Source organism: Barbus barbus (genome assembly GCF_936440315.1).
Source record: "Barbus barbus genome assembly, chromosome: 13".
NCBI lineage: Eukaryota > Metazoa > Chordata > Actinopteri > Cypriniformes > Cyprinidae > Barbus > Barbus barbus.
Window position 1 is genome coordinate 31,809,965 of NC_136741.1, and position 17,743 is coordinate 31,827,707.

At 37.8% G+C, this 17,743-nt stretch overlaps 1 protein-coding gene across 1 annotated transcript; it reads right to left on the reverse strand.

The window, feature by feature from the left end:
- Positions 1-11,892: 11,892 nt before the first annotated feature.
- Positions 11,893-16,136, reverse strand: LOC306879609 (inhibin beta B chain-like). The gene is made up of 2 exons (XM_079432695.1): positions 15,623-16,136; positions 11,893-14,321 (listed from the first exon to the last, which is right to left on the reverse strand). Exons 1-2 carry the CDS (start codon positions 16,005-16,007, stop codon positions 13,552-13,554), a joined length of 1,155 nt encoding a protein of 384 aa, XP_079288821.1. The 5' UTR covers positions 16,008-16,136; the 3' UTR covers positions 11,893-13,551.
- Positions 16,137-17,743: the final 1,607 nt, after the last annotated feature.

Below are 17,743 nucleotides of genomic sequence, written 5' to 3' on the forward strand. Positions count from 1 at the left end.
ACTGGTTGTGCCACACTTTGCAGCAACAACTGCAATCAAGCGTTTGTGATAACTGGCAATGAGTCTTTCACATCGCTGTGGAGGAATTTTGGCCCACTCTTCTTTGCAGAATTGTTTTAATTCAGCCACATTGGAGGGTTTTCGAGCATGAATGGACTGTTTAAGGTCATGCCACAGCATCTCAATCAGATTTAAGTCTGGACTTTGACTTGGTTTTTCTTGAGCCATTCAGAGGTGGACTTGCTGGTGTGTTTGGGATCATTGTCCTGCTGCATAACCCAAGTGCGCTTGAGCTTGAGGTCACAAACTGATGGCCAGACATTCTCCTTCAGGATTTTCCGATACTGTGCAGAATTCATGGTTCGATCAATTATGGCAAGTCGTCCAGGTCCTGAAGCTGCACAGCAGCCCCAGACCATCACACTACCACCACCACCATGTTTGGCTGCTGGTATGATGATCTTTTTAATGAAATGCTGTGTTGGTTTTACACCAGATGTAACGGGACACACACCTTCCAAAAAGTTCAACTTTTGTCTCATCAGTCCATAGAATATTTGCCCAAGAGTCTTGGGGATAATCAAGATATTTTTTGGCAAATGTGAGACGAGCCTTTTTGTTCTTTTTGGTCAGCAGTGGCTTTTGCCTTGGAACTCTCTCCCATGGATGCTGTTTTTGCCCAGTCTCTTTCTTATTGTTGAATCATGAACACTGACCTTAACTGAGGCAAGTGAGGCCTGCAGTTCTTTAGATGTTGTTCTGGGTTCTTTTATGTCCTCCTGGATGAGTCGTCGTTCCGTTCTTGGAGTAATTTTAGTAGGCCGGCCACTCCTGGGAAGGTTCACCACATTTGTATATAATTGCTCTGACCATGGTTTGCTGGAGTCCCAAAGCCTTAAAAATGGTTTATAACTCTTTCCAGATGTATGGATAAAAACATCTGTCAGATTCATAAATGTAAAGGTAAATATATTATGTACATCACAACCAGTAACAGTTGAATTTGAATTAAATCATAAACACCAAGAGAGTCTTTGTTGCAAAAGAACCACTGTCTGATTCTAATCCAATTCAAATGGAAGACTTTTTTATATCTTTGGTGTACTTTGTAAAACACTGTAAAATGACTGATTTAAGCTCTTGAGTTCACAACACATCATGTTATCTAGTGAACGCCAGTCACTCTCACTCATGAGAGGAGCTTGTGCTATAAATGTGACGTAACTGAGCGGATATTTCAGGTAATGGGGTCTACAGTAATAGGATCAGCTCCTGGATTTACAAGTTATTTGAAGTGGCTGAAGCACTGCATTGTGGGAATGCACACATGCACATAAACATTTCGCATGTGACCTCAATTTTTTCAATATACAGCAACCCCAAAAAGTGTTTGTCTCAATAAGTCCCTTTCCTATAAATGTCTGAACATTATTTAATCAGATCAAGTGTTTCTATCTGCGCATTTAAAATGATGCACCGATTTCTTCATCATGGCTGAAGTCTCAGTGTGTTTGAAACAGCTGGTGATTTTTAGTGGATGTATGAAGTCAGGTTTTTTTTATTTTATTTACAACTTCGGAACCACAGGAGAATCACATTAACTAACAATATCATGCACAAACTAGGGGTGAACGATATTATTTTTGATCGTGGACGATATAAATGTCTCCACGATCTGCTTTTGAAGAAATATCGTAGTATTCTATCAGTTACAGTTCTGGCGCCGCCGTATCAATATACGACATGCATTCACATCAGTGTTAACTCAGCGGTAGAGTTACACTCACGGAACAATGCACTTATTCACAATCACAAAAGTACATAATTTGCATGTTTTTTGAAGCCTTGCAGGTTAAGCTTTTAATTTGCACGCTGGTCTGACGTGCACTTTTTTTTTTTGAGCCCGTGCACTAAAACACCTCGGCGCCTGATTACTCAGCTAAGTTATCTTTTGAGCTAATACTGTCAAGACACACAAGGTTTACATATAGACTCTGTTGGTTGTCTAAAATGAAAGTAAACAGTTGAAAGAGAAACGGATGCATGCCTGTATATTAGATGCATGCAGGTCTTAAACCTAAAGCTGCAGTCCGTAAGTTTTATCTCTTTGTCGTCATCTATGTTTGAAAACCTGGAACTGCAGCTCTGTGTGGAATTATCTTCTGTGCGTGGGGTTGTGATCCGGTCTTCCGGCAGGACTCCAGCGCGGATGAATCCGTTTTGAGGTGTGGATACTGTACTCAGGAATCACAGATTCTAGTCTGCCACGCTTGTTTTGACCAACTGAGGGAAAACAATTACAGTAAATTGCTCTACCAACGGTGATTAAATCTAACGATCGGCTAGTGCATATCACATCAAACCGTGCAAATTATTATTATTGTTATACTTATTCTCAAATTATTAATGTTAACAATATCAGCATTGCGTGACTGAGTATAGTGTGTAGATTTAAATTTCTGTACAGTCTAATCTAGGGGTGTGCTCAAAATATCGATTCTTAGATATATACCGATATAATAAAAAAAGATACAGTATCGATATTCTCGCCCTTAGTATCGATACTCCGCCCAGCCGTTAGGGGGCGCAGCGGCACCCGCGAGTTTAAAAAAACTCATGGAAAATGTTAAAGCAAGATGTAGCATTTAAGTGATTTCATAGTGAAATATGTTATGGCAGTACATGGTGTCACAAAAAAGAATTATAAGAAGATTTAATAAGAAGTTAAGAATAATAAGAAGAAGATTTTGTGCTTGTGTGAGCTCAGACTGTACCCTTGGAAAGTTAAATGTTGACTTGTGGTAATTTCCAGATTAATACAATTTGTGTACAATTAATCAGAGCACTTAAAGTTGCAAATATTTAAGCAAAATGCACTTTGTTATAATGCATTTTTGTCTTCAATAAATTGAAGAAAAATGCAGAGTTCTGTTTGTTGACTAAATGTGTTCAGCATTAACTAATTGGCTCTGGCCCATGTATTTTTATTGAATCGTATCGAATCGTGTCACATTGTATCAAATCGTATCGAGACAGCTCTGTATCGAGGTACGTATCGAATCGTGACCTGTGTATCGAGGTATGTATCGTATCGCCAGGTTCTCCAAGGTATACAGCCCTAGTCTAATCTAACTTTCATGTCATTCGAATTTCATATTAATAAATTATTTTAACCCAAAAAGAATTTCCCGTGAAAACCTACCCGTACCACTCAAATTAGAAAACATTATTATAAGCTAACCGTTGTGAATCGAGCTAAAGTAAGGTGGTAGTTTTGAACACTGGCTGGTTATGGACTTGCTCAAATATTGATTTAGGATCATTTTTAACCCCAAAAAGTGACGGACTGCAGCTTTAAAGGGAACGTACTAAACATGCAGCCGACTGTCATTAAAGGGATAGTTCACCCAAAAATGTAATTTCTGTAATTATTTACTCACTCACGTTGTTGTCCCAAACCTGTATTCATTTCTTTCTAGTGCTGAACACAAAAGAAGATATTTTGAAGAACGTGGGTAACCAAACAGTTGCTGGTCCACATTGACTTTGATAGTAGGAAAAAAAAATACTAAGTCACTGTGGACCAGAAACTGTTTGGTTTTCCACGTTCTTCAAAATAGCATGCATGTTCAGCAGAATAAAGACACTCATTCAGGTTTAAAACTACTTTTGAGTGAGTAAATGATGGTATAAATATAAAACACTATGACAGAATCGACAGACAGAAAACAGAATTTTTAATCTTTAATGTTAAAACAACAAAACACAAAGAGACCCCCCCAAAAAAACTCACTACTCTTGCCTGAAAAAAATAAATACAGTTGCTTTAATAGGAATCAATCTATATAGAGTTTTATTATATTTGTTCATTCAATTTCTTGAATGCTCCTGCTAAATGTCTATTGTACCTGAATATAAAGCACTGTTTGTTTTATTTGTATATTATGTGTATCTTTGTTCTTATTTTTTAATAACAAAGATAAAATAATGACAAAGATTTTTATCTTCACCCACTTTATCCTAAATATCCACCATTCTTTTTTTAAATATTTTTTTTACCTTGAAAGGCTTTGTCTTAATAATAGGGAAATTAGTTTGGCAGTACTGCTCAGACAAAATAGTAAAACCAGCATGACAAAGAATCGTGGTGAAATCGTGATATTTCTAAAAAAACCGGGATATGATATATATTTGCCATATCGCCCACCCCTACCACAAACTAAACAAAACAAACAAAAACTCTCAGGAAAAAAGGCACAAAACTGTCACTGTTGCAGTACCCTTTCAAAAGGCACTAATATGTACTTTTAAAGTACTAAAATATACCAGTTGGTGGTAAATAAGGTACAAGATGTACCTTTTAGATTTTACTGCCCCAATGACAGCTTTGTACTTTTTTTTTTCTTTTTTTTCTGAGAGTGTACTGTCTTCATCTATTGATTTAGCATTTAAAACCCAACAAACTTTTATCTGTCAAATGTTTTTATTTTAAAAATGTGTTTGTGCATCTTGCTTTACAATAAATGACACTTGATTTTTATATTTTGTCCCTCATACATCACATTCAGACATTTATAAGTGTGACTGAAGTGTCCAAATACTCTTTGGGTCGCTGTAGATGAGATTGCAAAACAAATATATATATTAAATATTGTATATTTGTTTCTAAGTTGCTGAATTTTAGGGAAGAAATCAAAGTTTTGAAGAAATCATATTTGTTGGACTTTTTCTGGACTGTCGGTCGTCTTGGCTTTCAGTTGTCAGTTTAGTTTGGAAGGTAGTTTCCTTTTCTGTCATGGTGATGAATTAGTTTGCTGTAATTGAATGTTTAAACCTGAGAGTTTCAAACTACTCTTGCTACGTCATCTGACCTAATTCTGTATGTCCGTACGATTCTGTGAGCGGTTCACGACATTCACGAGGACACGTCTTACACATCATGCTGCGTGCAGATTATCAGTGCGTAGGGTGTGTGTGTGTGTGTGCTTATGGATGCAGGATTAGAGTAATTGAGTGTGTCTTTGGGTTAGTATGTCAGTGTATCAGTAAGTCAGTAGGTTTCACCGGAACATAAACGTCTTTGCACAAAGCAGCCGCTTCCTGCGTTTGTGAACACTCACTCAGTGCATGCGTATGTGCACACACACACACACACACACACTGCCTTCTCTGACCCAACACAGGTCATGATGTTGAAGTGTTTACCTGCATGGAAAAATGACCATGGTACTGTATTATAAAAATAATTTTTCAAAGTTGTACATGAAACAAAGATTATTGGATTACAAGAAAATTCTATTTCAAATTCTTTGTACTTAAAGATTTCACATTTAATTCAGTGTTGCGTGTCATTTGTTTGTATAATTTACAAGCAATTTCTGAGTAAAAAAATAGTTTCTACACCAATTTTGTTTTGTTTTTCAGTCTGGAGTAGTTTCAAAAAACAAAACGCTACAATTATTGTTACTGTTGTTTAGAATCATGATCGATTAATGACATTTATCATTTATAATCTCGTTCAAAGAGTTTCAGAAACTTTTAGAATTTAATTTGTCCTTTGATTGATTATAGTGGCTAATACAAAGATTCATATATGTGTGTGTGTGTGTGTGTGTGTATACAGTGCCTATAGAAAGCCTTACCCCTTCATTTTTTTTCACATTTTGTTATGTTAAACTGCTTTAAGTTACTTTTTTCCACATAAATCTACACCCCACTCACCATAATGACAAAGCAAAAACCTGGATTTATCACAACTTTGCAAATTTATTAAAAAGGAAACACTGAAAAAATGACATTGCACAAGTCTTCATACCCTTAACTCAAAACTTAGTTAAAGCACTTTGGCAACAATTACAGCCTCAGGTCTTTTTGGGTATGATGCAAAAAGCTTTGGACATCCGCATTTGTTTTGTTTTTGCCTTACTTCTCTTTAGATTATCTCAAGCTCTGTCAGGTTGGCTGGGGACCATCGGTGGAAAGCCATTTATAGGTTTCTCCAAAGATATCTGATTGCCTCCCAGCTCTGGCTGGGCCACTCGAGGATGTTCATAGAGTCGTCCCTAAGCCACTCCTGCATTGTCTTGGCTGTGTGCGGAGGGTGATTGTCATGTTGGAAGGTGAACTTTCAGCCCAGTCTGAGGTTCTGAGCGCTCTGAACCAGGTTTTCATTAAGGATATCTCTATATTGAGCTGCATTCAGCTTTCAGTCTTCTCTGATCACTTCCCCAGTCCCTGCCGCTGAAAAACACCCCCACTGCATGATGCTGCCGCCACCATGCTTCACCGTTGGGATGGTATTATGCAGGTGATAAGCGGTGCTTGGTTTCCCTCAGACATGACTAAGGAATTGAGGTTCATCAGACCAGAGAATCTTTTTTTCCCCACACAGTCTGAGAGTTATTTAGGTGTATTTTTATTTTTTTTTGTAAATTCCAATCAGGGTTTCATGTATCTTTACTGAGGAGAAGCTTGAGTTTGGTCACTTTGCCGTCAAGCCCAGATCGGTGGAGTGTTGCAGTGGTGTTTGTCCTTCTGTAAGTCTCTCCCATCTCCATATAAGATCATGGAGCTCAACCAGAGTGACCATCGGTGTCTTGATCACCTCTCTAACCAAGACCTTTCTCCTTCGATTGCTCAGTTTGGCCAGGAGGCTATATAGATCTAGAAAGTAAAAGCATTTCGTAAAAGCATGTTTCCACTTGCTTTTTTGTAGAAACGTTGAGTACCATGGTACATTTGTATATTTGTGAAGTGAAAGTCTGTAATGAATTATGCAACTAGGAGTTTAAATAAATCTTAATAATCTACATAACATTAAAATCCCTTCAGTTTATTGGATAATGTTGATTTAAGGCAACATGCAATGCTTGTTTGAGGTTGATTCTTGAGCATTTACTGATAGATAAAAGCATCGCTCTGATTTCTGAATTATTGCATCCCTGTTTTGGTGTTTTACTAATATTACTGGCATTCTGCTGGTGTGCTTACTAAATACAATGAATGACACCGTTTTTAACGTGGCAAGACTTATTTGACCTGATAAAATCAGTACAAACAGACGGTCTGTGTCAGAGTTACATATCAAATCACGCATTCAGGTGCATGCACCGTCAGTCAGGGACAAAATGCAACTCTTCTGTACACAACCTGATGAGAACTGCCAAAGAGTTTATCGTTCTCTAATGTCTCACGTACAGTTAGGTCCAAAAGTCTGAGACCTAGAATGCTTTTCATTCTGATTTAATACACTTTTTGCATTACAAATTAGTTTATCATGATTTGAGAGAGAAATTTAGGTTTAAAATGAACATAAAATGTGAGAATATCTCAGGATTTGTTGTATGTTTCTCAGCAGCGCTGAAACTACATGAACTAAACCTGATGTTCATGTTCTCCAGCAGGATCTGAGATCATCCAAAGAGCATCTTAAGCTTCAATCAGGGAAAGAAGATTGTCTAACCATCAAGTCAAGTCCCTTTTATTTCTATAGCACTTTATATAATACAGATGGTGTCAAAGCAGCTTTACAGTGTTAAACAGGAAAATGTTTCTGAAAAAAAAAATGGAAATGAATGTTTCTGTGATGCAAACAAAATTAAATTCTGCTGTAAAGCAGCTCTAAAAAGAGGACAATAGTAAACAGTCTGATTTTCTGTTAAAGTCAGTTCATTGATTCAGTTCAGTTTAATAACTGTGTAAAGTTCATCTAACCAGCTGTCCTAAATCAGAAATATTTCTTCTTCATTTCACACCATAACTGTTCTTTGTTTTATTTGTTTCAAAATGCTAAAACTTTCTTTATTTCCAGGTTGAAATGAACATAATCCCAGCTTGTGTTGTCAGACTTTCACACAAGCAATAGTTTCTGTTGTTCGGTGAGTTTGTTTATATTTATATTTCATGTCATGTTTGCAGCTAAACCAAACAAATGCATTTTTATGATGAACAACCCTCTTTTTGTCTTTCTGTAGTATACTGAAGTCATGCCAGAAAAATTGCACCGTTGTTTACTCATCAAATATAGACATCTATAAAAACCAATTCAGTTATTTGCCCAAGCAAACACGCTCTTTGCCTTTTAGACGTTATTGATTGCCTTCATAGAAATACTGGCTTTTTCTGAGGATAATGATCAATTAGTTGTCAAGTGATAAGAGACTGTATGACATAGAGACGGTTAAGTAAATTTTATTTATATAGCACATTTAAATTCAGCTTACACTGACCTTACAGTAAAGTATAAAATAAAATACAAATTAAAATCCAAGATAACAATAATAATCCATAATCCATAAATTCAAATTCAGGAAAGGCCATAGTCTCGACTTAAAAACCGAAATAGACGGAGCATTCTTAATGTCAGGTGGCAACTGATTCCATAGCCGTGGCTGCAAAGGCTCTGTCACCTTTAAACTTAAGTCGTGACCGTGGGACAAATAAAAGAGCTTTATTAGCAGATCTGAGGGACTTAGGAGCAGAATTAAATTAGATAAGATCAGAAATGTATGATGGGGCTTGTCCATTAAGTGCCTTTAAAAACAATCAACAAAATTTTGAATTTAATTCTAAAAGAGACAGCAAGCCAGTGGAGCGACGCTAAAATTGGAGTGATATGATCATGTTTTTTTGCACCAGTTAACAATCTGGCCGCTGCATTCTGGACCATCGGCAAAGGAGCCAGTAAAGATTGGGGAAGACCTAGGCAGAGGTGGGTAGTAACGAGTTACATTTACTTCGTTACATTTACTTGAGTACATTTTTTGGGTAACTAATACTTTTAGAGTATATTTTAAAATGGGTACTTTTACTCTTACTCAAGTATATTTTTAGAGAAAAAACAGTACTTTTACTTCGTTACTGTGGGCGACTCTCCTCTCGTTATTGTATCTTAATGCAATGCAAGTTAAAAATGCTTCAGTTTATTCCAAACGCGCCGTCTACTTTTCTCTGGGCAATGAACGATGCCCATTCGCGAATGATTCATTCTTTTGAGTCGATTCTGTTTAAAGGCTTTATCAAACCAGTTGGCAAACCAGTGAATCGGTTCGCGAATCAGTTTGAATGATTCGTTCAGTTCCCTGCCGCACGCGCTGAGTCTCTGAAGCGGTTCTCTCTCAGATAACAGAGAGTTTAAGAACATCAAGAGCGCTGAAGACGTGGCTTTGGATCTACAGTCAGTTGAAAGCAAATCTGCAAAGGCTCGTTTGCTAGAGCTATATGAAGATCTTTTATTAGATGAAGACCGCGTGTGCTGTCTACTGTTCCACAGGTATAGGCCACGATACCACTATGACATTACCAGTTTGATGTACCTTACATTAAATACAATGTATAATTTATACATTAAATAAGCTGTCACAGAGTATGAAATGAACACCCGCGGAACCCGCGTTAGCTCTGCGCAGCGGCGCGCGGCCTGTTCTAGACACAATTAATATTCATATTTTTACAATATTTATGCTTGCAAAAATATAGGCTACATTTGTTTACATTTTGCAGAACAGAAGATCCGTCAATATGCATTTGTTTCGTTATGTTCAGAGCAGTCATGTGAGGCGTTTTCAGAGGTTTCAGTGTCAGAGGTTATAGAATAATACATAATTAATTTACTTTAAAATATAATTTAATTCAGTGATGCAAATCAGAATTTTCATCAGCTGTTACTCCAGTTTTCGGAGTCATATGATCCTTCAGAAATCATTATAATATATCGATTTATTAGCAGTGTTGGAAACAGTTTTGCTGCTTAATATTTTTTGGAACCTGTGACATTTTGTTCAGTATTCTTTGATGAATAGAAAGCTAAAAAGAGCAGCACTGATAATAAATCAACATGATTTCTGAAGGATTATGTGACTCTGAAGACTGGGGTAAAGGCTGATGAAAATTCTGATTTGCATCACTGAAATAAATTACATTAATATATATATATATATATATATATATATATATATATATATATATATATATATATATATATATATATTGAACGGCAGTGTGTGTGTGTGTGTGTGTGTGTGTGTGTATACACATACACATTACATAAATGTAATCTATATATCTAAATAAAAATAGACTATATTCAGTACCTATATGATCCAAAGTAACTAGTAACTAACTACTTGAGTAGTTTTTTTAGCCGATACTTTTGTACTCTTACTCAAGTAACTAATCAGACTATTACTTTTACTTTTACTTGAGTAAATATTTCTAGAAGTACTTTTACTTTTACTTGAGTACAGTTTTTGGGTACTCTACCCACCTCTGGACCTAGGTATAAGGAATTACAGTAGTCTAATCATGATGTGATAAATGCATGAATAAATGCATGAATTTTTCCAAGTCTTAAAAGGAAAGTGTTGATTTAAGTCTAGAAATTATTCTCAATTGATAATAGCTGCTTTTAACAACTGAGCTAATTTGCTAATCACCTCGGTTTTTTTCATTATTTAGCTGGAGGAAATTATTCGCCATCCAAATTTTAATGTCCTTCAGACAGTCCATAAGAGGCTGCAGAGAATGTCTAGATTTTAATGGAACGTATAACTGAGAATCATCAGCGTAGAAATGAAGAGATTTTATATTTCCTAATTATATTACCAAGTGGAAGCATGTACAGATTAAAAAGTAAGGGCCCCAGAATGGACCCTTGAGGAACCCCACAGGGGAGAGAAACTGATGAGGAGGAAAACTGGCCGATAGCCACTGAAAGTGTCCTGGATTTAAGATACGACTTAAACCACGATAATGCTGTATCCTTAATACCTACCCAATGTTCAAGGCGTGATAAAAGGATGTCATGACCAACTGTGTCAAAAGCGGCACTTAAATCCAATAAAATCAAAACTGCTAGTCAACCGCTAGTAAATCATTCATCACTTTTAGCAAAGCCGTTTCAGTGCTATGATAGGTGCAAAACCTGATTGAAATGGTTCAAATACCAGAGTCGAATTTAAAAATGGAAGTAACTGTGATTGAACAACTTTCTCCATAACTTTTGAAAGAAAAGGCAATTTTGAGATAGGACGATACTTATTCAAACATTTTACATCAGCATTGGGCTTTATAAGCAGTGGGTGGACAACTGCATGCTTTAAAAATGCAGGAACAGTGCCAGAGAAGCAGGAATTGATAATTGTTTGGATGCTAGAACCAATTATATCAAAATAACCTTTAATGATATCAGAAAGAACAACATCCTGGGGAGAGGTTGTAGATTTCACCTGCATCACTAAGTTAAAATTTTGAGGATTTATATTTAAGAGGGGCTATAGAGTCCAAAATAGCTGAACAAGAAGAGTTAAAGAGAGAAATTTAATTTTCTGGGCTTGAAGAGCAGCTAAATATCATTTGTTTTATACATATGAGAAAATTGATTTGCAGTGAGAGAATTAATACAACTAGAATAAACACCTGCATTTTTAGCAGCATGTGTAGAACTTGATAATATATTGAAAACAATAGGCTTATGATCTGAGAAAGAAGCATCTTCAATATTAATATTATCAATGGGAAACCCATATGACATAACCAAGTCAAGAGTATGCCCAAGTACATGTGTAGCCTTATCAACTGCTGAATAAAACCAAAACATGAGGAAACTCAGTGACCATAGGCTTTCCAGGACAGCAGACGTGAATATTAAAATCACCCAAAACTAACAGATGATCATATAATATAATGATATGAGATATGAAATCAGATAACTCCTTTATAAAATCTTTATCTGGCTTTGGAGGTCTGTAAACCAAGATACACAGCAACGGAGTGGATTTGCTCATCAAAGGGATACAGAAGGACATGTCAAATATTAGGGGTTGTTTGCTTTATTGATGTTTGACGTGACCTTTGTCCTTATTCAAGTCCTCTCATTAAAGCACACATGAAGTAATAGATAAAATATTTATTTAAAAAAATACACACATTCAGCAAAATTACAATGTACAATACAGTACAGATTTCCAAGCTATCTCACTTATAAGAAAATATTCCTTTATTAAATCATTATAGAAATTAATCTCAGTGAGTTTTTGCTCCTTCAAAGAGCGTTAATGAATAGTTCTAATATTGTGCCATAAGTTACAGTATCATTTTTGTCAACGCAAAAATAAACAACACATGTAGATTTTGCATGGCTTGATTCGTACTAACTATGCAAAATAAGATATAAAGTGCAGTTGCAGATTCTCTACACACTATGCGTCCCTAGGAAGTGCTTCAGACTAAACAATAAGACAGAATAAACACTTCAAATAAACACAAAACATGGCAAAAATACACCTGTAACACGTACAATGTAGGTGATTGTACTGTTTGTAGATTATTTTGCAAAGGCGCTATATAAATAAGACTTATTATTATCAATATTACAAATAAAAATAAGTGTATCTGCTCAAACAGGAAATAAGCAGCTTGAAAAGAAAGCCAGTACACATATTTAGTTGCATTTGCTAGTGCTTCGTGTAAACAGTTAAAAGTAAGCTTTGAAATATATATTAGATACTAATGCTCCACTTTCCCTTGCTGTCAGACCTTTGCTGGGACGTGTGGCAATATCTAAATGTTTACTGTCATGTTGGGTAACCGTGCCAAGTCAGGCCCAAGCGTGGCTTTTACAGTGGCTTTGATTTCCCTGAGTATTTCAACATCTATAAAAACCCATAATGAATAAGCTTTGCTCAGACAGAAAGCCTGGATTAGAGCATATTTCGCCTCTTCCTGATAAAGCAGATAAATAGGTGTACTGTTAAAGGGTTAGTTAGCTTTACTCACTCTCAAGGCATCCAAGGTGTATATGACTTTCTTCTTTCAGACAAATCTAATTGGAGTTATATTACAAATTGTCCTTGCTCTTGTAAGCTTTATATAAATAAAGCGCATCCATCCTCTGTCCTACGTTATCCACCTAAAATGACTTGCGTATACGACAGTTAGTGGAAGTGAGAGAAAAGTGTTTATATAGTTTTAAATATGGATATTTTTCTTACAAAAACGCATCGATTCACTTTATTAAGAGCAAGGACAATTTCTAATATAACTCCGAATGGATTCGTCTGAAAGAAGAAAGTCATATGTGACTCTGGAGCACAAAAACAGTCATGAGTAGCACAGGTATATTTGTAGCTAAAGCAAACAATGCATGTAAGAGTTCAAATTATTGTTTATTTTATGCTAGAAATCATTAGGATATTAAGTAAAGATCTTGTTCTATGAAAATAAAATGGTAAATTTCCTACTGTAAATATCAAAACTTCATTTTTGATTAGTAATATGCATTGCTAACTTCATTTGAACAACTTCAATTTTTTTGCTCCCTCAGATTCCAGATTTTCAAATAGTTGTATCTCAGCCTAATATTGTCCTATCCTAACAAACCATACATCAATGGAAAGCTCATTTATTCGACTTACAGATATCTAAATTTCATCCCTTATGACTGGTTTTGTGGTCCAGGGTCCCATATACACCCAGCATGCCTTGAGGGTGAGTAAATCATGGGCTAATTTTCATTTTTGCATGAACTAACCCTTTGAGTCACGTAATTGTTCTTTATGTGCACCCGCAGGATTCAACAATCATGTCTGGGACGTCGGTCTTCACGATGGTGTGCTGCGAGTTGAAGTAGACCATGGAGAGCGGCCGTCTTTGGATGGGAACGCAGCAGGACGACACGGCCGTGTGGATGCCGTTGGCCTTCAGCTGACTGAAGACGGTGGCGTGGAACGAGGAGGCGATGCCGGGCGAGCCGGATAAATGCTGCGGACACTGTCCCATGCAGTAGTTCATATGGTAGCCCTCAGGCGCTATGATCCAGTCCTGCCACTGTATGTCACGGAACTTGATGTAGAAGTCTTTTTTGCAGCACACGCTCACGTCGTCGCCGCAGCGCAGCGAGCGTTTGCTCAGCGCGTGTTTGTTGGGGTCTTCGCGCAACTGCACCTGCGCAACTAGAAACGGCTGATGGGAGGATTCGCCCGACGCTTCGCGACTGCACAGGTTGCGTCCGCCGTCTTCGCAGTGCACCTCCAGACGGAGACTCCGCTGACCGCCATCCAGAAAGGCCTGCAGGGCTGCAGTGACCGGGAACGTGTGCCATCCGCCTCGAGACACATCCACGCTCCTCTGGAACAGCAGTGTGCGATTAGCGTCGCTTGACGCCGGCAGGGAGATTTCTGCGTTTACGCGGCCGCCGTGATGAGGAGCGTCGGCCGGACGCACGTAAAGCCACAGCGACGACTGCAGCACCAGAATGCTGTGACCTTTCTCCTGCAGGAACTGGAACGACAGACTGGTGTCGGTGCCGTCAGAAACCTGGTCACCTGGAGAGAAATCAGACATCAGAGGCAATTAGAAGAAGTGCTTGTTTTGCAAGCGGAAGTAAGATATTTTATGTGAATGTGCGAGACTTGAATAACTATGCTATAAGTTGTTATAAGTCTATTATAGTTTTTTACATTTACTAGTAATTTTTGAATTTTATTTTTCCAGACCATTTTTTTTTGGAATAACAAACTGCATTCTGTTTTATGATTATGATAATAAATTAAAATTATATGATGACAAAGATGTCAGTTTACAATATGAAGCAGCGTAACTGATTTTGTAAAGCTAAAATAACTAGAAGCGATAATACCGGAAGTCCAGCACATCCCTATTACTAATGGCCACGCCCACTCTTAAGTCAAAAAGAAGGTGGATTGAAACAAAATTCTAAAATTTAGTTCACATGCAGTTTTCAGTGTGTATATAAATTGTTTAATGTATAGTTTGCGCGTGCACGAGGTGTGCAGGTAAGTTTAAAAATGCTTTTATAAACGATTTAGAGGCACAAAGAGTCCCACCTTTTAGTTTAATATGTAGGCTATAGTTTGTTCTGACCTTTAAAAACCAGTTAATCATCGAAGAAACCGGATTTGAAGCGTAAATCGTTCTTATAACCATTAGTTTCAGTATGTTTATGGTTGAAGAAACTGGATCAGACAATGCTTTCTGCCTAGTAAAACCAATATTTACATAAGGGGGCGTGCGCGCATAAGAACGCAGCAACGTTTTAAGAATGCTTCTATGAACGATTCATTAGTCAGATGCACACACCTTTCAGTCTATAACATATTTTAATATATAGTTTGTTTTGACCTTTTAAGAACGCAGTTTGTCATTTAATAAATCGGATCTGAGTAGTGTTTCTGTATAAATCGTTCCAAAACCCGTTCAATTCGGTGAGAATTTTTACCAATTTACACTGAACGCCTTAAGAATGCTTCTATATCAACTTTACACTCTTAAAAATAAAGGTGCTTCACGATGCCAGAAGAACTTTTTTGTCTAAATGCTTCCATAATGAACCTTTAACATCTGAAGAACCTGTTTCACAAAAGGTCATTTGTGGCGAAAGAAGGTTCTTCAGATTATAAAAAGGTAAAAAAAAGATGTTTTTTAAAAGAACCTTTGACTGAATGGTTCTTCTATAGCATCGCTGTGAAGAACCTTTTAAGCTCCTTTATTATTAAGAGTGTAAGTCAGATGCACTCACCGACAAAATCGTTCCAAAAACCATTCAATTTGTGCGCACTTAACGTTTTAAGAATGCTTCTATCAACTATAAGTCAGATGCACTCACCGACATCAGCGAAGCTCACTATCTCGTATGCCTGGTTACTTGTGGGCGAGTTTGGCACGTTATTGTCCAGCTCCAGCGTTCCGTCTTGTCTGACGCGGCCCGCGTGGAGCTTGCGCAGCGCCGTCATGAGCGCAGCACGCGGCACCGTCTGCGTGATGTTTGGCCTCTCCCGCAGGTGAAGCTTGCTCAGGATCTGCTGTTTGGCCATCTCGACCAGGTAACGCTCCGCAGTGCCCTTCTCCATCGCAGGCATGCCGCACGTCGGGCAGCTGGTGGCGGCCGCGCTCGTTCCCTTCACCGTAAACGCGCTCAGCACCACCAGCGTGGACAGCACCGCGGACGCGAGCCCGCACAGGTGCTCCAACGAGAACGACACTAAGATCATATTGACTTTGCGTTTGCTCGTTTGAGTTTGAGAGAGTTTGGAGAGACGCGCACTAGCGAGTGGATGGAGAGGAGTGAGCCGCACCTGAGCACTCAGAAGTGGGGTAATCCATCAAAAGTTGTGACACGTTTAAGGGACGCACCAATGGCTGTCACACATGTGCACGCGTGCGCTCGAGGGGTTGAGGACACGCTGCTTGGATGCACTGCACTCTCCTCCCTGAAGCATATATATAGCTCTGCTGGGGTTAATCATTAGCGCGAACAAATAAATACAAGACACTTACTGTGTCACGTCGAGACGCGGCTGCCCAAGCGAAGTCCAGACGCTCACCTCTGTCCCAATGACCCCCAACATTGTAACCCTGTAACGTCCAAACCAAACAGATCAAAAGACAACACTAGATCGGGAAACATGACGCTGTTTTAAATAGGGAAAAGCCAGCGTGGTGCAGATGCACTAGTGCGTGCAGAAACTTTACCAATTGGCTCTATTTTGCGTAAAGATCCCAAACTATGACAATCAAAGGTGTAGACTGAGAGATTTGTAAAAGATTTTAAGAAAAAGTTCTAAAACACGAAAACAAAAAGATTTTTCGAAGTGGTAAATAATACAAAGTTTATTGGACTACATGAAAAAAAGTCTTTCTTAGCAATTTCACGTTTAATTTAGTGTTACTTGCCATTTTTTGAAGTCGATTAAGTCATTTTTTTTGTTAGTTTTTTTCAGTGGTGGAATGTTCAAACTATAGAGGCAGTGAGTTTGTGCATCGTTTTCGTGCTTTTAAACCCTGTCGGCGTTGTTTAGTGAGTTAATATGTTAATGCACTAATATGCAATGTCTGGTCAATATTGCAATATGCGGGCAGCACGAAAAACAAATAAAAAGCAACGGGAAAGAATATGAATACAGTCTTCATCTCGACATGGGCATGTGGTGTAACTGAGGGTGATTAATTGACAGATAATGAACCCACGGGACATCAGACCATCAGCAGATGCTGGAAGCGGCTCAGACTCGCAGTGCGCAGGCGCCGTCTAGTGGACACACATCACCAGCGTTCATCTGGACATCACTGACCAGACAATAATGAAGGAGGAATGCTGTCATCCGGCGCTTTATCACAGCCTAGATTCGATTTCGATGATTTGTGCATGATGTCTTGTCGTTTCTCCTCTCTTTTATTAAAGTTTGATGTTATTTGTTAAAGTTGATTCATCATATGGCATTTTACTTTGGATAACCACAGAAAAAATGGTACATGAAAGGTTTAGGAATCGTTTGTTGATGCCATTAAATGTTTGCTGTACTAAATGTGTCCTGATAACCTTTAACTCTCTGACTTCTTTTTTAGCCACATTAAACAACACATTCTATTAAATGCTATGGTTTTGTTTATTTAGTCTGTCAGGTTATATTTAAATGTGGAATTTGATCATTCGAGAAACATTACCTCACAAATACACGCTTTTTAAGTTCTTTACAGACAACTATTATGCATCACAATTAAAACTGATCACAGATGGGTGGATTCTGAAAAATGTGCTGCAGACATTGTAATTGACATCCTATCTTTTATTAGGGGAGTTTGAGAACTTTACAGAACATGTTACATGTTTGCTGAAGCTAAAACACATCAATGTATTTAGATAAAAGCAAGGAGTTACAGTAACGGTTTCTGACATCCAGTTTGACGTTACACCTGCTGTCAAAAAGATGCTTGATGAAACCATTGA

Bases quoted from the DNA above. Each gene is read 5' to 3' on its own strand.
- LOC306879609 (XM_079432695.1), bottom strand. From the start codon at position 16,007: ATGATCTTAGTGTCGTTCTCGTTGGAGCACCTGTGCGGGCTCGCGTCC. The intron at 14,322-15,622 runs GTGAGTGCATCT...ATTTCTCTCCAG, and splicing joins AGTGAGCTTCGCTGATGTCG to GTGACCAGGTTTCTGACGGC.